Genomic DNA, 24,326 nt, shown 5'->3' with positions numbered 1-24,326 from the left:
CATTTTTAGAAGTAAATTATTTTAGATGGCAATCCATAGTTAGGAAATTGCTCTTATATGGATTAGTGGTTACTGATGTATACTAGAAGCAAGTTACTAATCTCAATGATGCATTATCAGTTTAAGACTGAATATAAATATCAACACATACAGTTTGTAAGATTACAAGTACAGCTTTATTCAGAGTATATGGGCAGTGCTGATACTGAATATTGTGCGCCTATATCAATGTAACTTTATGCCCAGTGTTCCTATTGTTGGGGTAGTCCCCCCACCCCACTGAGGCAAGTGGAGAAGAGCTTTATGACAGGGGGCTTAGTGTGCATGTTACTGTTTCTGCACCAGCAGGAAACTGCTGGATCAAGGTGCTGGTTAATACTGAATGCTTGCATTCACTGCATGTTCTAGAAGGCCCTTCCCCATAGTAAAATAATATAATAAAATAAAATACTAATTGCTTGAATCACAGCGCTTGCACATTATTTGCAAGTGGCAGAACTACTTAACATTTGAAAGTATGCATAGTATTTTATGCTGAATAAATGTAGAACTTTATGCCCTATGGACTTTGTTTTCTTGCTCTAACTTTTGTGAGGTCTTTCTCATAAGGAGGAATGATGTAACTGCCTAACCAATTTTGTCACCTGAAAGTTTCTTTTTATTAGATAGTAGTGAATATAATTGGCCATTTACTAGTGTTGGAGCGTCTAGCTGTCCTTCCTCAGTGCCTTCATTTGAATTTGATGGATTGGGGTAAACTGAATAGGAATGAGAATTATAGTCTCTTATCATAATGCCATTCCTTACCTGTACATCCTCCCTCCCTTACTACAACTGGAGCCAGATATGAGGCCCCGCTTGCTTTGCCAATCTTGGCCCTGCCTATGCCCAACTGAACACTACTTTTCTAAGAAGAAAATGGGGACCACTTCATCCTTTGCTACGTTGTAAATTTTTTGTCTGAAAATACTTGTGTGGCTTTGGAAATATGGTTATCGACATGTGTTCTGATGTCGTCCTCAAGAACCTTGCCTTATTTGCTTGTCTTGGGCCTTCAGATAGATAAAAGCTTGCATTTTTAGCACCATAACTAGTGTCACATTTGTCATTGTGTTTAAAGATGATCTTGTCTTCTCTGCAGATCCATTGGAGGTATGCTTTTTAAAGTTAGTTACAGATACATTATGGTCCATGGTTCAGTAACAGAGAAACCTTTATTCTGAGACAATATTTCTGTTGATATTCGGAGGGATAAACTAAAGTAGAGAATCCTTGAATTTAGTATACATTAGGGATGAATAACTCTGTAGGGGGCATATTATTTCAAGGGTAATCTGTTAGGACCCATATGTGAGCAGTGGGTAGAACCAAAGCTAGCAGTAGATGGGAAAAGAGCCCAAAGTGCATAGGGACATAAGAAATTAGACTACGGGTCACAGATTGCCCACTCCTAACCTAAATCTCTGAAGTGATATTCTCAAATCTGAAATATATCCATTAATCATAATATATTCACTAAATTTATCTTATTGTAACATTAAATGTAGCCTGCCCACAGAAAATGGATCCTATACATATTGTTATACTAAAAGCTTATTTTTGGGAGGCGGTCCCCCTAATATTGCCTGCCTTTGTGCTTGCTGAGAGACCTCATAAGCCTCTCTTCACTCTGAGCTGTGGCTAGATGTGGGACTTCTGTGTTACCAAAGCATCAATATTAAAGACATAGGAGGCATAGATTTGTTCTGTTCATAGAATTAGAATTGTTGAGTTGGAAGACACCCTAAGGGTTATCTACTCCAACGCCCTGCAATGAAGGCAATGTCTATGAATCCTGTCTGCATCCTCAAGCTATGCAAACTTTAAATAATCCACGCTGTGGAAACCAAGGTGGAACAAAGCCAAGCAGCTTTGTTTAGTGTTTCACAGCATAGTCGCAGTATACTACAAAGTAGTCCTTTTATTGCTATCATCCATTTATCCTCCCTTTTAAATAGTCACTGAGAATTGCTCTTAGCAGCCATGCAACAGGCAGAAACCATAGCTAAAGCCTTTCTTGCAATGATGGGAGTTTGAGACATGTCAGTTAATGACATCAGGGGTCACCAGAGGAAGCATGTAAGTGAATGGCTAATGCAACACCAGCCCTGCTTGGTGAGAGACAACTAGGGAATAACTTGCTTTGGGGGTGGGGGGTTATAAAGGTTTTCCTCCAGGAAGCTTAGGGCACAGGATAACTCCTAATTATGTGTAAAGGAAATAAGTTTTCTTCAGTTTCTTTCTGTGTTATTTTCCAAAAGCTATCTTTAACTATACAATTGTCTGCATGAAATGAAACTTCTATTTGCCTCTCACCATATTTACTCTGGTGGTTCTACTAATCATCCAAATTAGATTTGGGGACAATGCTGGGAATATGTAAGGAAAGAGAGCAAGAACTTCCAATGTTCTCACAGAAATTGTTCCATGCACACAATTATTTATTTGGATACAATTCCAAACATGTTGATATTTTGGAAGGTTGCTGAGCATGCAATGGCTCGGTAACTTCAGGACCCATCATGTACTTTGTGCCTTTTGGCACTCACTAGGATGCCTCTTAACTCGGATATGGTTCAGTAATGGAAATGGTACTTTGATCATGGAGTACTGTGCCTGTATGTTAATCCTCAGCATGGTGAATACCAATGGGCAAGATTAAAATATCAATTTGGGACAATGGATATATATTTAATATGTAGGGCTTAGGTGCTACTGTCTGCAAGAGTTCTCGATCATGAGCCTCACACTACCTTGAGATACAGCCTTTGTGCAGTTGTGGGCACTGGCGGGGGTTAAATGAGATGGCTTTTGAGTTGCTCTTTTCAGGATTGCTAACATTCGTCACTTGATTGTGTGTCTGAAATTTTGATGCTGAGAAATCTCTTGGCGGCAGGGGGGGGGGGGAGGTTAGATTTCCATTCTGTGCTTCAGATTCCTGGGAGGGAGGCCCTAGTGAGTAATGGTTGCTTATCTTTCCAATGCCAAATTTGCAGAGTTTGCTCCTGTTTCCAATCCTGTTAAACAAGTACTGTATATGATGTTGCTGGGTGTCATAATTTCATCATCTGACTGACAAAAGAGCTCAGTATCACCACTTTTACATGCCCTAAGACCTATATTATCTGTGTTTATTCAGTGGTTGGGTTAGCAAGCATACTGAAACTAAATTTAGGAAGACCAAAGAATCAGTACCTTTGACATAGGGATTAGTGGAACACTGGGTTATAATTAATAGAGATGAACCTCCATTAGTTAGTTAGTTAGTTGGTTAGTTAGTTAGTTAGTTAGTTAGTTAGTTAGTTAGTTGAAGTATATGTGGCTCTATTGTGGTACCTGGAAATCAGGTTTTGTCCAGCATGAGCCAATGAGAAAACTGCTACCCTTTTGGGCTGCTTCAGACCTTGTAATACTTATGCATGTCTTCATAATTTCTAACCTGGTCAAAGTAATATATTTTACTATGGGGCTATTGAAGTAAGTTTGTAATCTGCCCCGTCTTCCATGTGATATATATGTTTAACATGACTGTACTGACAGACATCCCACCCCTGTTCCTTTTCATAGGCTGCCACTTGTGGAGATGGGGGAAGCTTGACATCATACTGACATAACACCAAAACTTTATCTCTAGTTGTTATGGTGCCAGAGGGAAAAATGAGCTGTGAATCATACTTCAGTTTTAATGCTTAATTCTAGGTTGAGAAGGCTGCTGGCTCTTGGCAATCTCTAGGGATTCGTGATGTTTATCTTGGTTTTGTGGGCCTGTTCTGTCTACAGTTCATCTATTTCCTCACTGGGTAATATGAATAACACTGTAATATTGCTTCCATAAATTGAACTGTCACTTAGCTACTACAAGGCTGCAATATTGATGCAGTACCGCAATAAAATATGCTCTGATAATTAAAAGGCTGAACATACCAGGATAAATCTGAACATTTGCAGTAACGTAAATAGCTGCTTTGATGTAATTGCTATGACAAATGTGAATGTAACATTTGTTTAAGGCATTTTGAATCTACTTAGTTTACTGACTTTTGGACCCTACTGTGTGAAAACTCATACATTGAGTTTCATGATCAAGCAGTGATTTGACCCTGTGAGCTTTGCAGGAGCTAGATGTGTGTTGTCTTTATATTAAAGGTAAAGGGACCCCTGACCATTAGGTCCAGTTGTGACCAACTCTGGGGTTGCGGCGCTCATCTCGCTCTATTGGCCGAGGGAGCCGGCATACAGCTTCCAGGTCATGTGGCCAGCATGACTAAGCCGCTTCTGGCGAACCAGAGCAGCACACGGAAACGCCGTTTACCTTCCCACCAGAGCGGTACCTATTTATCTACTTGCACTTTGACGTGCTTTCAAACTGCTAGGTTGGGAGGAGCTGGGACTGAGCAACGGGAGCTCATCCTGTCACGGGGATTCGAGCCACCGACCTTCTGATCGGCAAGCCCTAGGCTCTGTGGTTTAACCCACAGTGCCACCCGCGTCCCTTGTCTTTATATTAATTACACATATAAACCTAACAATATTAGAAGCTGCTTTTAATATTGTAGCTGCTCCCGCTACAAAAGCTTATACCAGAATAAACTTGTTAATCTTTAAAGTGCCATAGGACTTTGTTATAAGCAGACTACTTTAAGGATGCTTGAAGTGTGACCCCATCCTTCCCATAGAAGTGTGGGCAATGTTTAGGAGTAGGCTAAGCTCCTTCCTGGCTCACATATCACATGCTGATTTTTTCAGTTTCTTGGCAGAGTATTGACCTACCGTACTTCATCTGTGAAACAGACAGCTGTGAAGCTTTGAGTTAGGGTGACTGGACTGGAGGCAGGCCAATGTATCATCATCTTTGCTTGCTTAACTGTGATTCTTCCCCCAGATATCTATTGCACTGAGTGAGCTATTTTGATTACTGTATCTGTGCTTGATTCACTGAATGAAAACAAAATCTCACCATTTGAATTCTTATTGCCCACCTTTGCACTTTGAGTTATTTACATACCCTTTTTTTAAAGACAACTTTTTTATTGCTTAGAGGTGTGCAGATATACTTCTAATAAACTCTGAAGATCCTATCAGTTTCAATTTTGACTGTTACCATTCAGAATAGCAGAATGTCAAAACCACAGAGGGCCTCAGCAAAGGAGGTGCATATAGTGCAGGACTTCTGATAGCATATTCATGCTGTACCTTCTCCACTTTCAACTATTCCCAGATTGCAGCTTGTTTACTTTGTTCTGAGGCAGCTGTTACCTGCGTAGTCCCACCTCTTAATCTGCACAAACTACCGGTAGTCTGGAATCCATGTGTCTCTCATTCTAGATTTGTGATACCTTGAATGGTGGAGCTTGCTTTTTATGTGTAGGATTTTTTGGAACCATTTAAAATGAAAGTAGAACCGCTGGAAGTTACCATGTAAGTGAACTATGTAAAAACTAGTTCCATTCTCTAAAATAAGTAATATAATGTGGACTAGAAATATTATAGAGAGGGATGGGAGCATTGCAGCTGTCTGGCTGTCTTGTCATTTTATAAATGGAGGACCTTGCATCAGTTCATTTCTTCCATTCCCATATATTTCTATCCTTAAGATGGCTACAAGCACAAGTTGATAGCTATTGCTTGGGACATACTAGTATGGCATTGTGAATTATTTCAGTTTAGCTAATATTTAGGAGTATTTGTACTGTACTGTAGTTGCCATAAAAACTGTGTTCGGATTTCAGTCATGTACTTACTGTATTTTTCACAATATCTTCAAACTTGTCTCTCAGCAAGCAATCTTCATTTGATTAGCTTTGCTTAACTAACAGGACATTTCATTACTGACCTGGGATTGGTTTAAGTTTCCAGTTGTTTCTTTAAGGCCACTTAAGTATATTTTTAATACTCTTCCAGCTCGAGATGCTGATGAGAGAGAGAAATGGATTCATGCTTTAGAGGAAACTATCCTTCGCCATACTCTTCAGCTTCAGGTGCGTCAGTTAGCTAAAGCTAAAAGAGATGCATATGTTCTGCATAATACCTGTATAAAATGTAATCCATACTAATCTCTATTCCATGAGTGTATATTTGTTGTTATATTTGTTGTGAAATTAAGCCACGTATCATGTCTCCATCTTGCAAATATAGTACCTCAGTTGATAAATTTTACATTTATTATTGCCAGTCTGTGAATGAGAAACCTTTTTAACTGAACTGGAGATCTAATAATACAATGACTGGAAGATTCCTGTGATGATTGTTATGTGGACTCTACTCAACGACCTGTTTGCAGTTTTAATTTCTATTTTCTTTACCTGAAACAAAGCCTTGGATTAAAAAAATAAAATAGAATGGAGGCAGTGTTAAGATCATTACAGGAATCTTCAAGTCCCTGCACCTCTGGATCTCCAGTTCATCCAAATAATGAACCTGTATGCTTTGCCAAAATCTTGCTTATCAAGCATTGCTTATGGTAGCATACAATTAACACTGAACTATACAGAAACATATCCCAACTCCTGTGTTTTTGTAGTGCATAACGATGGAGAAATTAGTGGTGTTGCACACTAGCAGAAGGGGAAGGGGAACCAAAGAAAACTAAACCTGCATATTCTTGCTTTGAAGCCTTTGTTATGTAAATACAGTATACCTCCTAAGAATAGTAGCCAATATCGGCACCAACTATGGATAAGGTGCACTTTAATATTGAAGCTAATGAGCAAGGTGCACTTTCATATTGAAGCTAATGAGCAAATGCAGAGGCCTTTCTAACTGTCTCTAATATTAATGGGCATCAATCATACCGTAGTGACATTTCAAGTGAGAAACATCTGAAAATGGCAGCTTGGCAGTGAAGCATGCTTTACTTGGGATTAAGCCGCATTCAGGCCAGGTTATGTTTTATGCTCCCCTTCCTCCTCATGGCTGCTCCGTGTGATCCCCCCCCCCCCAAGGAGCTGGAAATCGGGGGAACTAGATTTTCCTCTGGCATGCTATGGTGAAGATTCCTCTGACAGGAGCAGCTTTCCCGACAGTGTAAGGGGCTGCTGCTGGGCGGGAAAACCCCGATGCGCGAGTGGAGTTGGTCTAGCCTGGATCCACGCCAGTTCCAAATAGTCAGGATTAGCCTTGCAAAGGTTCTTAAATGCGTTTAGTATTCTGCAGATACTGTGCACAAGCTACGCTTAAAAGTGGTGAAGGACAGTGAACTACAGAAATCTAGGCGGATGCGAAAAGCTTGTATTAGTATCTTAGCCATGCCTGCTCAGAAGTAAGTCCGTTCGTAGGTAAAACGGGGGTCAGGATTGCGAAATGGAAAAGAGCGATCGGCGCTGTGTAGCCAATAACAAGAAAGCTGCCGGAGGCATTTCAGATGATGCAAGAAGGCAGGGGGCGGGTGAAATATCCGGATGAACCCGTGTCCTCCGTGGCGCTGCGCGTGAGGTTAGACTCCAAGCAGCCCACTGGGTAGCGAGGCGGCGGCCGAAGTCGGTGCTGCGGATTCCAAGGCAGCACTTCCCATCCGGGCTTCCTTTCAGCGCGCGGCGATTTGGTCTTCCTGCCCCGATTGCAGCCTTGCTGTGTAGAGGCTACCGCTGAAAGGCGGGAGATTCCCAGGACGAAGGATGCCCTCGAGAGAAAGTGGGAGGAAGCCGGCGGCGCTGGCTGGAGGGAAGCATCCCGGTGTGTACGGCTATTTTGCGTCCCCTTCTCAGTCGGTGCGCGGGGCGGGGGAGAGGAAAGGGCCGGGCTGGGAGGCACCTGACCCGCAGCCAATCGGGAGCCGCCTCGGTGCGAAGGCGAGCCTCGCTGCTTGCGAGCAGCAGGCTGGCGACGCGGCTTCCCTGCGGGCAGGGGGCCCAGCTGACGACAGACCCCGCCCGGCAGCGTGCCCCGGAGGGGAGGAAGCATGGCTTGCGTGAGTAGGGCTGGGCGTTGGGGCGGCACAGCGTCGACATTGGCAGGAGGGGGCGCCCTCGATCTCCGTCGGCCTGCGCTTACGGAGGCCCACCGGGACGCCTGGGTTCTGTGGTCGACCCCGTGTATAATGGGGGGCGGGGAGGAGAGAGAGTGCGAGCTGCGAAGCTCGCGGCCCTGAACCTGTACCTGCAGTCGGGGCCAGGGAGCGCACGCAGCAACTCTAGCCATTGATCGCTGGAGAGGAAGAGCGCGGCGCTTGTGTGCGCGCTACACCATGGGGCGCACTCATCCCCCCCCCCCGCGCAGCTCTGTCTGATTTCAGTCCGGCAGGCTCCATTGTCTGCCACTGGTGGAAGTGGCTAATTACTGCCACTGACTTTGCTGTTTAAAAACAACGAGTTCACAATTTGATCACCTCGATCGCGATAAAGGAGATCGTTTCTAAAACCCATTCGATGGTTAGCAAGCATAGTTCGTATTTTGGCTGCAGGAAAGTTAGTTTTCCTTTCTTCACACCCCATTGAAATTAGCTTCTTTCACAGTGTGTACGTTTGAGTCACATTTTATTTAGAAAAGGATTTCTATACCGCTGTATACATCAAAGTAGTGTACACTGTTAAAGTGTACAACATTATTCAAAGAAGAAGACATACTGAAATGCATCAGTTACTTCCAAGAGGCCATAGGAACTTGGTCCTGTAGCCCATAATGGACATGGAAGCCAATCTCTCCCAGTGATTAGAAATGCTTCCCACAACTAATGGATCTTGTGATCCTTCCTTCCCTCAGCATATGCCCAAATGTTTCCATGACTATCTGGAAAGTGGGTGTATTTCTTTGCAGATTAGGAAAATTGGTACTAGAAACAATGGGGAGAGAGTACTACAGTTCAAGAGCCAAATACTTGCTGGTGAAACAAGGTTGGGCAGGTAGCATTTGTAGTGTATTTCTTGTAGTGGTCATGCTATGTCCTAAATGTTACATAATGTGGGGCAAACATCCCAGTTCATTCTAAGGATCATTCAGACTTCTACAGGAAATAAGGTATGACTCTAACAAGGAACACATACCTTTAGGCATTTCACAGGAAGGAAAGAGTAACAAATGTACAGTGGTACCTCGGGTTACAGATGCTTCAGGTTACAGACTCAGCTAACCCAGAAATATAGTTAACCTCACAAGAACATAATTTTTAGGCTTTGGAATGGTGCTAGGAGACCCCTAGTCCTTGCAGTGAGTTAATCATTTCACTATGGCTGGCATATAGGAATAATATAATGTTCTAGCCTTTTTCATCCTTTAAAGTGTATCTAGGCAGGTTATTCCATGGTTTTGAAATTTGCCCAGTCTTACAGCTAATGAGGTGCTGTTCTGTGTATTCTGTAAATATGTTCAAATGTAATGCATTTCTGTTGCATAGGGTGTGGATCCTGGATTTGTTCCCAGTGTCCAGGATTTTGATAAAAAACTTACAGAAGCTGATGCTTATCTACAAATTTTGATAGACCAATTGAAGGTATGTTAAACTTTCTATTGTAACCGGGCTTTACAATACTCTAGTAAAAATGCACTTTGATTTCTCCCAAACCTCCATGGTATAGATGAGTTATGAAAGATTGTCATCATTTACACTCCTTGATCTATGTTTTCGTTAAATAGTTAGAAGGGTTTCAGACATTTAACAGCAGTTCTTGCTAAAAGACTATACCTCTGGGAGTCGGGATGAAGAGTTCAGTATTCAAGTTCTTCATTCCTAACTTGTTCCTTAGAACAGTGAAACTAAGCTAGGAGCAATAAGTAGCTTGAATACAATCTAATTTGTGTCATGCAATCTTTAAATCGTACAATACTGAATTACAAGTCAACTGTAGAGACTTGGATCACAAGCATACTTGAAATTGTTTCAGATTTGTTTGTTTTAAAAAGCTGTTTTAAAATAGTAGTTTATTATATATATTGTTTATTATATATATTGGGATTCCAGCCTTTGTGGAAAATCTTCCTTCAGTATTAGGTATTTGACTACATAAAGTTTTCCGGAAGAAATGTATCTGTTGCAGTCAAAATGGTGGTAATGTCACACAGAGAGAGTAGATGTTGCCCTTGAGATTTATCCTACATATGCTTAACTTATTTAATATTTGAAATGGGGAAAGCATTTGAGAAGTAAAAATATGTGCAAGAGAGGTACTTCTTTTGCATGCCTTGAAGGCTTAAAGCTTATTCAATCATTTACAGAATGGTGGCTAGCCTGTAACCTTCTAGATGTTGTTGGATTCCAACTGGTACCATCCCTGATCATTGGCCATGCTGGCAGGAACTGAAGGGAATTGAACTCCATCTGGAGGGACACAGGGTCTCCATCTCTGCTTTACATGCAGCACATTATTTTGCATTGTAAAGAAACTGTCTAAAAGATCTTTAGCTCAGGCATTATATTGACTGGAAACAGATAATTAAGGAGACAGAAGCAACAGAACGCAGAACAATTTTAAGCACTTTCTTTGGCTTTTTTGAATGTAATTCTGCAATCATTAAAGAAGCCCCCAACCCCTCCAATTAGTTTCATGTTTGGGGTAAAGACAAAACATATTTCCTGACTTAGTAGGAGATGTTGATTATTATTTTGTGTGAAATACTGATGATTAAGACCACTAATAATTTAAACATGTTTCTGGTAAGATGAAACCAAATGATCAGCAGACTCTGGATTTTTTTAAATAAATAAATTGCTATCCTGTTTGTATTTTAAAAGCTTTACTAGCAATGTTTGATACTGTGTGCCTTTTTCTTTTTAGCTCTTTGATGAAAAGCTTCAGAACTGCAAAGATGACGAACAGAGAAAAGCAAGTATACTTTTTATATAGATGTATAGATGTTGATTCTTCTTCTCCCTGAAGTTCACTTTTCAGTCTTCCCTGTAATTGACTAAAATGCAACTTAAGCACTCCTTTTATTTAAGCTGATAACTTGCATTCAGCATTGCTATATAAATTTATTTATTTTTTAGTTGTTGGGATGCAAAACACTTGTAATAATAATTGCTAACAGGTCTTCAATTGCTCCATTGCAGTGGAATATAATTAAAAAGATGAAAACAAGCTTGGAGAGCCATAGAAAAGGTTTTATCCTTTTATTTCAATAAGTTTCATGCTGCAGTTGTTTTAAATATTTTATCTCTGTGAGCTTCCTGGAGAAGTCAGATATTGGAAGTTCAGTTAGCAATGCCTTGTGCCCCACTCACTTTTCATGAGCTGTTGTATCATTAGCATAGTTCATAGGGCTTAATGAAATAAGTAATGCAAGGATGAAATAAGGAGCATAAAATGATAAGGCATCTTACTGTTAACCAGAAGGTCGGTGGTTGCAGTGGGTTTGACTAGATGCCCCTTGGGGTCCCTTCCAGCTCTACATTTCTATGATTCTACATATGTCAGGTAAAATTATATATCCAATTCAAATAAAATTAAGTTCAGGCTTTAGTTAGTTACTGAGAAGTAATTGGGCCTCTCTTTGCAACAACTTCCAGCATTGTTAGAATGATGCTAAACCAACTAGTCATGTGGCTGGCTTTTTGTGTTCTAGAACAGGGTAATTTGCTAACTATACTTCATATTTTAGATTGTAATCTAGCACTTGGCACTGTCTTATCATTATACAATCTTGCCGCTGGGGTGTGACCTTGTACTTGTTTGGCCTCTAGTCTTAATTTGTTGTAATGGCAGATTAGTGTTGCAACGGATGAGCTGTTTTCTTCCTGATTTGTTGTGGCATTCAGTATTTTAAAGCTGCTTCCTCTCATGCAGAACGAAGAGGTTCCAGTTACACTCACCCCAAACTATTTCTTTAAAATCTGCATGATATTATTTATTATTTTTATTTTTATTTATTTACTTACTTACCCAACCTGCCCCTTTGGGTTGCCCCAGCCACTCCAGGTGGCTTAACAACTTTAGTAATGCTAGACATTTTCTGATTAAGCAATAAGGTAGTTATTTCCCCTGACTCAAGACAACTAGCAAAACGTGCAGCTGCTTCCTGTAGTAATGTAGTTTAAAGAAATGTTACCGGAAACCATGACATCACTTCTCTTTTCCTTTTAATCTTTATGGAAAGCTGTGTCAGAAACTGTCACATCTATAGACCCTGTAGAAAAATAGATGCCACAAGAGGACAACACAGGGGGGGGGGGGGAACACCATAGTACAATAAGTATATTAGTATGTCTATAGAGGTCTGAAAGTTACTTTGGGAATTGGCCGATAGATGAAATCCTTGCTGAAGAGTAAGCTCAAAATGTGCTTATCACTTTGGGACACTATATTAAATGGGGCTTTTTTGCTTCTGTGACCCATTTTGCCCATAATGCTAAGCCAAACAATGACATAGAGTGAACATGCAGGTTCCTAGAGGGGATCACAGCTGCTGCACTCCTACCCTAGTTCTCCTCCTGCTGCTGCTGCACTAAAAAGGTAAAGGGACCCCTGACCATTAGGTCCAGTCGTGACCGACTCTGGGGTTGCGCGCTCATCTCGCATTATTGGCCGAGGGAGCCGGCGTATAGCTTCCAGGTCATGTGGCCAGCATGACAAAGCCGCTTCTGGCAAACCAGAACAGCACATGGAAACGCCGTTTACCTTCCCGCTGTAGCGGTACCTATTTATCTACTTGCATTTTGACGTGCTTTCAAACTGCTAGGTTGGCAGGAGCTGGGACCAAGCAACGGGAGCTCACCCCATCACAGGGATTCGAACCGCCGACCTTCTGGTCAGCAAGCCCTAGGCTCAGTGTTTAACCACAGCGCCACCTGGGTCCCTATAGCTGCTGCACTACCCAGAGCTAAATTATCATTCGGATTAGTGTGTCACTTAGTTTATCTTTCTTCAGACTAACCTGAGCTTTGACCAAAGTTTGTTTTTGGTCTACATAGATGGGGAAAAGGCAGACTTGAGTCATCACTGTATTGGACAAGTGTGAGGCAGTTTGGAACAAACTGACAATAACAATATGAAGATGAATCACCGCTGTCTGAACAATTCTGTACTTGCATGATTTCACACACAAGTACTGTATAGGAATACAGTGATTCAAATGCAAATATATCACTTTCAGTTGGGATAAATGTGGAATGAAGATTAAATTTTCTGGATGAACATCTTTTCAGTTGAAGCCGCCTTGTACAGTACTTGCTTTCAAGCTTTCTCTTTAGACTATTTATCTGCAGGGTGGGATGAGAATGTAAACCAAACATTAATCTTTGGCTGCTCAGCAGGGCACGGTTTAACAGTGCATCATGCTAGAAAAAGCACTACCCTTACAATTTGCACAACACACCCTTTGCTTAAAGTCGTCTTCTAGTGCTGTTGGGCAACCCTTTTCTAAAGCAAATTGCATTCCTGGTACTCTTTTAATTATCTAGAAATGGTTGCAAAGGTGGTCACAGTGTAATAATGGAATACCGTATGTCTGCTTTGATTGCAGGAAGGATCCTGTTGTTTTCATTCAACAGGATCTTGGGTGCAAGAGGCAGCGAAGACATTTTCCCTTGATCTTGGAGAGCTGTTGGAGTAGATAATACTTAGTCCATATAGCTCTGCACAGTGCTGCTTCATATATTAAGCTTATATTTTATGTGAATGTTTTAAATAAACAATAACTAACAAGAAGCAATCTTGAAGATTAATAACTTCACATTGCTAAAGACCTTGCTTTTCTTTTCTTTTCCTCCAGAAGATTGAAGACCTCAAAGAAACAACCAGTGTAAGTATGTGTTTAATCATTACATATTTTAAAGCAACTTAAGGGCTTGGCTTGGATCTGTGTTAAATTCCTCTTTAGCTACTTGCTCTGCTGACAGGCACTTAGAATGGAATGGTGGGAGGTCAGTTGCCCCCCAACCTCTCAAGTAGCCTGCTGGCAAATGCAGGAAACCTGCTTCTCCTTATGCCACCTGATTAGAGGAGAGGGGATGGATTGTACCATATGTTCACGAGGGAGGGGTCATCCTCTCACTTCTGTGGTCCAAATTATCTTCATATTTGTCTTTTGATTGAAATAGAGATTGAGACTGTGCCCTACAATTATGTTCTGTGTTTATATTAAATAGAAAATATAGTAGTGTTTTAGAATATTTTTATACTTGATGGTAACCTGCTTAACAGTCAGGTCTTTGAAAGCATGACACAGAATAACGTGACACATTTACTAGTCCTGTTGCTTTTTGGAGTACAGTGGAACCTCGGTTTACGAACACAATTGGTTCCAGAAGTCTGTTCATAAACCGAAGTGTTCATAAACCATAAACCGAAGCGAACTTTCCCATTGAAAGTAATGGGAAGTTGATTAATCCGTTCTAGACGAGGAAAAACACCCCCTAAAGCAGCAGGGCCTTCGCTCCGATGCCTTCACGGAGGCCGGGGAGCGTTTCCGCGACTGGGCTGCAACCGCGAAAGCGCTCCCCGGCCTCTGGGAGGCATTGGAGCGAAGTCCCGGCTCTGATGCCTTCCGGAGGCTGGGGCTTCGCTCCGATGCCTTTGCGGAGGCCAGGGAGCACTTTCGCGGCTGCAGCCCAGTCACGGAAACGCTCCCCGGCCTCTGGGAGGCATCGGAACGAAGGCCTAGCCTCCCCGAAGGTATCAGACGCTCCGATGCCTTCGGGGAGGTTTGGCCTTTGCTCCGATGCCTTCGGGGAGGCCGGGCCTTCGCTGCGGGCCTCCAGGAGGCATCGGAGCGAAGGCCCGGCCTCCCCGAAGGCACCGGACGCTCAGTAGGCCTCGGGCACCTCGGTTTACTAACTTCCGGGTTAGGATAGTTCGTAAACCTAAAGTTCGTAAACCGAGGTTCCACTGTATATATTTTATTTTATTTTTATAACTTAATGATAAAATCTGAGCAACAAAAGCAGCTCTAATCTTTCTATTGTGAAGGTATTGTTTAGGTATTGTCAACTTTGTGCCCTCCTGATACTTTGAGCTACAGCTCCCATTATCCCAGGAGATTGGGGCCAGTGAGAGCTTTTGTCCAAAACCTTTGTAGGGCACCGGTGGCTAGGTTGGTTTAGACAATATCTTGCTTGCACAATAACCTGCAGGGTGTCAGTTAACTTTAAAGTTCTTTAAATGTTCTTTCCCTGTGTGGCTTTAGCTGTATAAATTGGGAAAATAATGATCCATTAAAACTACAGTATTAGCAAAATAGTTACTGATTTTCTCCACCCTGTTCACTCATTCGAGTGCAGAAATGTTATCATAAATGAATTCTTACAATATATATGTGGCAAATAAGTACTAAATTGATAACGAACATACTAACCAGTGGAAGTACTTTGCTTCCTTAACACTCTATTCTAAGCAGTAAAAGTTTTGTAGAAATACTAACATGTTTATTTTTGTCCCCCTTAGAGCATGGTTGAATCAATAAAACACTGCATTGTGTTGCTGCAGATTGCTAAAGTAAGTATCTCTGTTGGAAAATACAATAAAAAGTGTTTGCAGTATAATGTTATTTTCTGGAAGAAATCGTTCTATGCTATTATATTGTAGAGGCATTGAACCATCAAAGTTAATAAGAATCGGAAGGAGTATATATGTACATGCTTATGACTTTATTATTTCCCCTCCTGTTCCATTCTGTAGGTATATTGATAAATATTGTAAGTAGATTGCCAGGGGTGTATGACTGTACATTGTATAAGTTATACAATGCATACAATAGCATACCTAATGCTGTGCCATTCTTCATATTAAAGTGGTGATTATACTGACCTATTGATCCTGACAAAGTGGTGTTTACCATAATCTCAAATGTTGTGACTGTGCTCTTCATGCTTTGTTTGAGCATACATAAAAACAGATTCTTTATGTCAATGCCTACATTGGTTTAATTACTTTTGGTGTTTTAAACATTCACAAACAACTATTTCGTGGAATCCCCCAAGTTGGAAGTATGGCAAAACAAATGTTAGGTTGTACGTGAACAGTATAAATAACAGAATTATAGTCTATTAAATATCTTGAAATTTGATGGTGCTTGTGCCTTCAAAAACTCATCTTGAATATCAGTGTCTGATAATTGAGTTAAAACATGTTCCTCCTTTAACAATGGGCCTTGGATAGAGAATTGATAAACTGGAGCAATTTTTGGCATGAAAAGATATTGCATATGTATGGTTAAAGCCCTTACTCACCAAATGGGTTTGCATGTACTAATCTACTCTAAAATTTTGGATTTATTCTCTAATCTTAATAGGCCTAATAATTCCTAACCTATAGCACTGAAGTTCCTGCCATATCAGAAGTGAAAAACCCAATAAGTTTTGCTGGGCATCTTAAAATCCTAATCGTAAACTGGATTATGGAACTTTTATACATGATCAAAGAAGGTGAGCCCCAGTGCGCTTGTGCTGTAGTACAACATTGTAACAGGTTTCTCCAAAGAGAGCTATGTTTGTATATAGCTCCCATACATAATGGACTAACAAGGTGGAGAAGAGGGTGAGACTTGCTTGTGGTGTAAGGGTATTTTTTGCTCATTTTCTTATGTGAAAACATGGAAGATACACATGCCTCACTGCTGAAGAGGTAGTGTACCATCTGCAAAACTGAAGATAAGCATAAATAAAACAAAGTTTCTGGAGTAACAAAAGAATGTACAAGTGTTGCTAGCGCTTAAACACTTCAGGAATAGCCTGGAAGAAACCTTTGTCATATGCCACTATCCGGTGAATATTTGTGACATGAACACAACCACATTCTACACTGCACACAACTTAAAATATTCGTGCATTACAAGGGGTTGGACTGAATGACCCTTGCATGCCCCTTCCAACTCTACAATTCTATGATTTTATACTCTAAAATTTTATTTTGGTAAAGAAACAGAACGCCTTCAGTGCTGTTTGTTGTCCATATATCTCTGGCCAAGCTTGCCAATTTACTAAAGAAAAACAAATGAGGAAAAGGTTGTAGTTTAGTGATAGAACCCATGCTTTGCATGTTTGATTTCAAATTCAGTCCTTGGCATCTGCAGCTGAAGGACCTCTAGTAATAGGAAAGTCAGGAAATATCTCTGTTGGCATCCTCGGGGAAGTCGTTGCTGGTCAGGGTAGGCAGTTCTGGGTCAGATAAACTCGATCTGCCTTGGGAGAAGTTGGATTTATAAACATTCTGTTCAGAATTTTGAATGGGCAGTTGCACAAGATTGTAAAATGCATCTATTAATAATGTATCTGATGCTTAGGCTTCTCTCCTTCACTTTCCAAATTTCCCCATACCCATGCCAGTTAAGAAAGCTTCCATAGAAAGTGCAAAAGGAAAGATGGGGGAAGAGAATATTTGAGTCATTCATCCACAAAAAGAGACCTTTGCTGCTGCTGCTCTCTCTTCATAACTCCATTTGCTATAATGTTTAGTGCACCCTTATCCCAGTTTTGTTCTTGGAACATACCTTGCCTTGCAAACCTATGCAAACCTGAGGCAGACAGTACTCAAGGCTTCTGATCTGGCAGAATTTTGGGAGGCTTCTTTTGCTAATCCTATCTCTCCCTTTAACCCCAATCCAGTATGCCACACCATTCTGAGAGTTCTGGGGGGCTGCAGCAGAAGGGGAGAGTTGGCAGAAGTTGTCAACTTTTACCACCAAACAGTAGGAGCATCCCCTGAGTGAAACGCCACTCAAGATACTCTTGTCTGCAGCCGTAAAGTCTGGACCCAGCCCAATATCTCAGACTGCAATGCATTAAGATAGGGATAGGGAACTTTTTGCAGCTCGTGCCACATTCCCTAATAAGACTGCTTCCATGAGATGCATACCAGTGGTGAGCAAGAGCAAGAGACACTCACCTTTTATAGGTGTCCTAGCCGCACGATAGTTGAACAAGAGGTAGTATCCCAGTTCAAGGACTCTGTTGAGGCTGTGGAGCAATGCCAGTGAATTATATGGAAAGGGGGCATTGCATGGGTAGAGTCCCGTGGGCCAGATAAAGAGATGGCATTCCTACTGACAGAGAATTGTTCATAACTCCCTGCCAGCCTTATGTTTTCTCAATCCATTTATAATATTTTAAAAACCATCAAGATAAAAACTGATGTTTGAGGCCCTCATCTATTCCCTCATAGCTCTAAAAATAGTGCCATGCTTTGAGCAGCATTTACTTGACAGAATTAGGAATTCAGCTCCTGCAAACCTACAATAGGAAATGTGCAAGAGAAATCAAAAGTAGCTAGGTTTTTTTCTGTCTTTTTTTCTGTCTCAGGTTATAGGACCTTGGGTGACTTGGAATAATGGACGTTGTATGATTATGCTTTAGGTTGAGAAAACATAAAGCTTCCTTCGTTTTTGTAGCAGCTTTATTTTAGCAAAATGCAAGCCTTTTCCTGCCCCTGGCCCGCAAAAAAGAGAGAGCACAGAGCTTGATCAGTGTGCATTCAATATCTGTGTGTGCGTGTTTCAAATGAATATTTGGGATTAGTGTAATTGCCTTTGTCATTGCATGATTATGCATTGGATCTTGTTTCCATTCCGTGGATTCTGCAGTGGATGATTGGCTGTACTCCACCACGGAGTTAGAGTTAGTATATTATGTTAATGATTTTAGTTAATTAAGTTTTCAACATTAAAAATTACATATATTCTTTTAGAATAATCTGATTAGGAACTCTCATCTCTCAAGTATATGCATATGCCAGAGATTAGGAGATATGATAGCCATCTGCAATTATCTTAAGGGCTGTCACATGGAGGAGGGAGCCTGCTTGTGTGCTGAAAGTTGCAAGAAAGGAGATTCCAACTAAACAGTCAGAAAAACTTTCTGACAGTAAGAGTTGTTCAGCATTGGAAGACTCCCACAAGAGGTGGTGGACACTCTTTCCTTGGAGGTTTTTAAACAGAGGTTAGATGGTCATCAGTCAAGGATTCTTTAGCTGAAATTCCTGCATTGCAGGGGGTTGAACTAGATGACCGGTCCCTTCCAACTCTATGATTATATGATTAAGTATTAAATAAAATATGAATATTAATCATCTGTTACCGTATAGTCTTCAGTATGGCTTTTGATAACTGGCAGTTTTATTAAACATCACCTCCATTGTTCAGAGCTGCTTCTGTATCCAGCTCTGTCCCTGGAGGCCAGGTATCATCAGTGGCTAGAAGAGTCTTTTACCAGCTGTGACTGGTGCTACAGCTATGGCTGTTCCCAGACCATGAGAGCTTGACCACGGTAGTTCAGCCACTGGTGACTACAAGATTGGATGACTGCAGTACACACTCTGGGGTTTCCCTTGTGCTTAATCCAAAAGCCTACAGTTCGTGAGGAATGTTGCAACACGGTTGCTGCCAGAAGTGAGACCCTCTCAGCATGTAACATCTCTACTCAGATGTTGCACTGGTTGCCGGTTTGCCACCAGGCCAAGTTCAAGGTGTTACTGTTCGTATGTATAAAGCCTTTAGCAGCTTGGTACTACTTTACTTGCACCTTCATCTTGCCCCAGGTGTGCGCACTCAGTTTGATCCTCAGAACTGACACTGTTAAAGCTGCCACATAATATGCATTCTGCACTTGTAAGAAATCAGTCTTCTAGTGTGGGAGCAGCTATACTTTGGGACTCGCTGCCTAGTGACATCAGGCAAGTACCGGCAGGTCCCTTCACTGTGCTCTTTTGGTACCTACTCAGTGATGAAATTTTAAAGTAATTTCCAGCTGATATTTCTGATTGGCACTTCCTCAATTAAATCATGTTCAATCCCTCCCCCAACCATGAATTTTGCCGTGTGACCTTTGGCCAGTGGTGCATACTCGGCCCAACAGGGTTCAGCCCATGGAACTAATACGGGGTGGGAAGGGACAACGTTGGACTCCACCCCAAGTTCATTGGAAGGAGAAGGTGATGTCATAATAGAGAGGATACTTTTAACTTTCTATGATTCTAAGGGTAGGATAATTTTGTTTTGTCTGGTTCATTGTTTGTATTGAGAATCCTAGACTTCATAAAAGGAAAATCTCTTAAATGTTGGTGCACTCTGGTTAACTACGAATTATTTGTATAGGGAGATGCATTTTGAATGAAAGATGAATGACAGTTCATTCACAGCTGAGGTATAGCTGACGAGTAGGATGGAAATCTGCACCTGAAAGAAGGGAGAATACATGATCCTACAGCCTATACCTAATCCCTTAACCATTTTTGAAGGGTTGGCTAGCAGTACACCTAGTCTAGACCAAAGAGATAAAACCTGTGGTAGGAGACAGCATACACCTGTGAGGTGTAGGGGTTTATTTAACTGGTACTGAGGCATTTGGTCGTGCCAAATAAACCCTTCACTATTGTGCTTTTCTTTTAAGTGACACGTAATTTTTACCAGGTGATAGTTTCCAGAACATCAAGGAGCATGTCACAGAATTATCTTGCATGTCACAGAAATATCTTGCAAGTGTCTAAGCATTTGTGCAGGCCTCTTCATGATACTTGGTAATAAATAGAACAGGCATCCCCAAACTTCGGCCCTCCAGATGTTTTGGACTACAATTCCCATCTTCCCCAAGACTGGTCCTCTTAGCTAGGGATCATGGGAGTTGTAGGTCAAAACATCTGGAGGGCCGCAGTTTGGGGATGCCTGAAATAGAACTAGTAGATACATAGCAGCATGCCTCTTCAGTATTATATTCATCTGACAGAAAGTGCTTTTCGGTCTTGATATGTTAGCCTTTATTATCTTCAAACATAGCTAGCTATTGTAAGATGATACCAATGGATTATAAAGTGCAAGGTTTCTAATGGTTAATCGGTTTCTTTTCCTTCAGAGACATTTCACTTTCAGAACATCTAGTAAAAAATTCCGGAGAGACACAATTATCATTCTCATATAAGCAAAGACTAGTAAAAAAATGATATGTTAATATTTGTAACATTTTTCCTTAAGGACCAAAGTAATGAGGAGAAGCACGCAGATGGACTTATAGTAAGTTTGAATCTAATCTTTCAATCTCCCTTTATTTCGGCAGCACATTAAAGCTGCAGGCATGTGGCCACAGGGGCTTGAACTTCCATTCAATTTTGACATTCTTTTTCTTAGTCACATCTTCTGGTGTCTCCTCAATATGTTGTCACTTTCCTTAAGCTTCAGAAATCACAATTAAGAATATTAAATTAGCTTCGCTTTTATCACCACTATTTCTTATTAATGAAGCAAAGTTAAAGCCAGCAATGGGGGGGAAACTGGGATGATAACTTGGTCACTCTTCTTGTACCTGAAATGCACGTGCTTTCAGAATAACATTTCTTTATAACACTGCTTTTGAAATACATGCTAGAAGTTTCTGTCAGGTTGCTTTTTTGTATATACTTCATGTAACTTCTGTCTTCCATTTGTATACATTTTCCTGACTTCTGAGTGTTTGTAAATTGGTAGGAACTTATATTGGCATTTTAGCTTAAACAAGAGCAGAACAGTTATGTAAGTAGCTTGTTTTGACCCTACATTTTAATAAATAGTTTGGGCCTTTCTTCATGGCCCATTTCCCTCGTTGCTGAAACTTAAAAACACGTTTTAAGACCCTTAGAACTATAGGAAAAAAGTAGTGCTGGACCCCATGAGACATGAGTGCAACTGCAGTCTGGTAGGGTAAGTGTAGGTCTATTTTTAAGAAAACCCTCATCATGCCATGAAGTTGGGAATATAAAGTACTTTCTGTATGATATCACTAGTGAATCACAAAACAGTCACAGTGAGAATTCTCCTACTGGTACAAATAAAGACAATCAAGAGGCCAAGCATTTTTCATAGGCCTTTCCACATCTTGGGTGCTATGACTGAAAGGGCTCTCTCACGTGTATCCAACTTTGTCTCAGACAGAATGAGGACCTGAGTGAGGCCCTCTAAAGTAGAGTGAGCGTCCTGTACAGGCTCATATTGGGAATAGGGAAATGACTTTCCTGAGAGGTCCTGGTTCTAAACCATTTAGGGCTCTGAAAATAATAGGTGGCACCTTGACTTGAAACTTGAAGCAAATTGGTAATCAGTAAAGTTGGTAGAGGATAGGTGCAAGGTGATCTAAAATGGACAGCTCCCATCAGAACCCTCACTGCTGCATTTCAGACCAGTTGAAGCTCCCAGTTGTCTCAAGGGCAGTACTATGTAAAGCAAATTCCAATAATCTAACATGTAAATTGACAAGATTTAATGATGTGAGGCCAGGTCTCACTTATATATGAAAGAATGTCATAAAACAACTTTCATAAAATGTTCTTGGTTACCACTATTACCAAGCTATAATGCTGTTTGAGGAGTTCAACTCTATTCAGAAGAAGCCAAATATCTGGTCCGTTGTCCTTAAAACCCCAGCCAATAGTGCTTCTAACTTGTCTGAAATAACTTTCAGATGAGTATATCACAATTTAAAATGCATTTAAGAGTATGTTTTAAAAAATATTGTGATACTTGCAGGGTTGAATTAGCTTGATTTTTTTTTTCAGTATGAAAGCCTCCTAATCATCTATTGTAGTTTTAATTTTGAAAACTTGTTTCCCAATTGTACCCATAGTAAAATACATGATTATTTAGTTCTGTAACAATCTGACTAGTCTTTTTCCTTCAAGTATGTAGTACAGAACCTCTGGTGTACCAATATAATCATAATGTAATAAGGAACTGAGGTGAATGAAATTGAAATGCCTGAAAATGAATATTTTGGTGTCATCACTTCAGATGTCTGAAAGTCTGTCAATGTTCTTTGTTGAATTATCATCAGGTCTTTCAAAACCTTTACTAGATTTGATGACTATGGAATGAAAGCCTTTGAATTGACATTACATAGTGTTTGGTACAAGGACTGAGGAATTAGTATACCAGAATTTCCCAGTGCTTTGTGCTAACTGTTTCGTCCTTACTTCAGGCACACCATTCACAGGTACTCTTCTGAGATTAACTAGAGATAGTATTTATTAGAGTGGGAGGACCAAGTAAATATTAGTAACTAACCGTGCTCGTAATTATACCTAATGCCGTGGTAGTTAGCCATCACACCCATTCTCTCAAATGGCGTGATTTTTGTGTTCGTAGAATTAATAATACAGTACCAACTTTTAAACACAACTCATTTTGACACTGAACAGTCAAGCATTATTCTCAAAGATCCATAAAAGTCTTTAGAATAGGAATGGGCAAGCTGTGACCCTCCATGTGTTGTTGACCTCAAACTTCCATCAGCCCTCACCATTGGCCATGTTAGGCAGGATAGATGGGAGTTGGAGTCCAACAACTGGAGTGCCACCGCTTCCCCACCCCAGCTTTAGAACAGCAAGGATCTGGGCAAAATATCAAGGAGATCATTCCAATATGTTGGAAGTAATAGAGGCATAACAAACATTCATATTTGACAGCAGATTGTATTGTGTAAAGCCAGTGTCCAAACAACATCAGTAAATTTAAAATTAAGAGTCAAATGCTATTTTATAATAGTTAAAAATGATAATGAACAAAAGTAAGTTCTAATTTCATTTACTGACAGCAATTTGGTCTTGTCCAGTATTTAGGGTGGTATTCAGTACTGTTCATCAACCGATAAAAAGAATCCACCCAAAGAATAGGAGAGTGAGGCAATGTTTGGAGATTCTCTACCCACGATGCCTATAAATCTGCTCTGGAGGCCCTGCCCCCCAATCTCCCAGAGCAGATTTAGAAGGGGGGGAGGATTGCTGAAGATTGTCTCACTTCCCATTCCACTGGCAGATTCCATCCATCAGTGGATTGATTGTATTGGATGCCCTCCTTTACTGTTGCTTAAATTTATTGTGCTGCATAGATTTAAAGCTGTTCCATATCTAGTTCTTCCTCCACAGGAAGCTAATTCCAAAGTATGGCTATTGTTGCCATTTTAAAAGCAGGAAGAGATTACCGTATTTTTCGCTCCATAGGACGCACCTAGTTTTTAGAGTAGGAAAACAAGAAAAAAAATATTTTGCTTTCTTGAATTGTCCTAGGCATAGCAGCCAACTCCTAGAGGCCTAGGTGCCTTTGCTCCCCCATTAAATATTTGAGGAAGCTTCTTTTGCAAAGGGGAAAAGGCCCATTTTTTTGAGGATCAGCTCAAAGTTGTGCGGCTTTCTTTGCAAATGGGAAAAGCCCCATTTGGGGGGGTGGGGTCAGCTCACAGTTGTGCAGCTTTTTTTTGCAAAGGGGGAAAGCTCAATTTTTGAGGATCAGCTCAAAGTTGTTGAGCTTACCTTGAAAAGGGAGAAAATCCTGTTTTTATGGGGTTTAACTCACAGTTCTGCAGCTTCTCTAGGAAAGGGACCCATTTCTACAGTTTTCAGACAGATAATCTAATCAGCCAGTCACGTGTTGCTGGGGAAACAAGCAGCCTCTCTCTGCAGACAACAATTGAG

The 24,326-nt window shown here is 40.9% G+C and overlaps 1 protein-coding gene across 6 annotated transcripts in view; it reads left to right on the top strand.

Annotated features, from left to right (window-relative positions):
- Positions 1-24,326, top strand: part of OSBPL9 (oxysterol binding protein like 9) — a 62,294-nt gene that overhangs the window by 25,323 nt on the left and 12,645 nt on the right. Inside the window, exons 4-9 of one of the 6 annotated variants that reach the window (XM_060276911.1) lie at positions 5,941-6,017; positions 9,368-9,463; positions 10,746-10,793; positions 13,681-13,707; positions 15,348-15,398; positions 20,863-20,901. In XM_060276911.1, coding sequence (XP_060132894.1) covers positions 5,941-6,017; positions 9,368-9,463; positions 10,746-10,793; positions 13,681-13,707; positions 15,348-15,398; positions 20,863-20,901 — 338 coding nt within the window. The other 5 variants (XM_035122699.2, XM_035122701.2, XM_035122698.2 and 2 more) reach the window with 5 other exon arrangements.

The sequence above is a fragment of the Zootoca vivipara genome, chromosome 7 (assembly GCF_963506605.1).
Source record: "Zootoca vivipara chromosome 7, rZooViv1.1, whole genome shotgun sequence".
Taxonomy (NCBI): Eukaryota; Metazoa; Chordata; class Lepidosauria; order Squamata; family Lacertidae; genus Zootoca; species Zootoca vivipara.
This window is presented reverse-complemented; position numbering and strand designations above follow the sequence as displayed.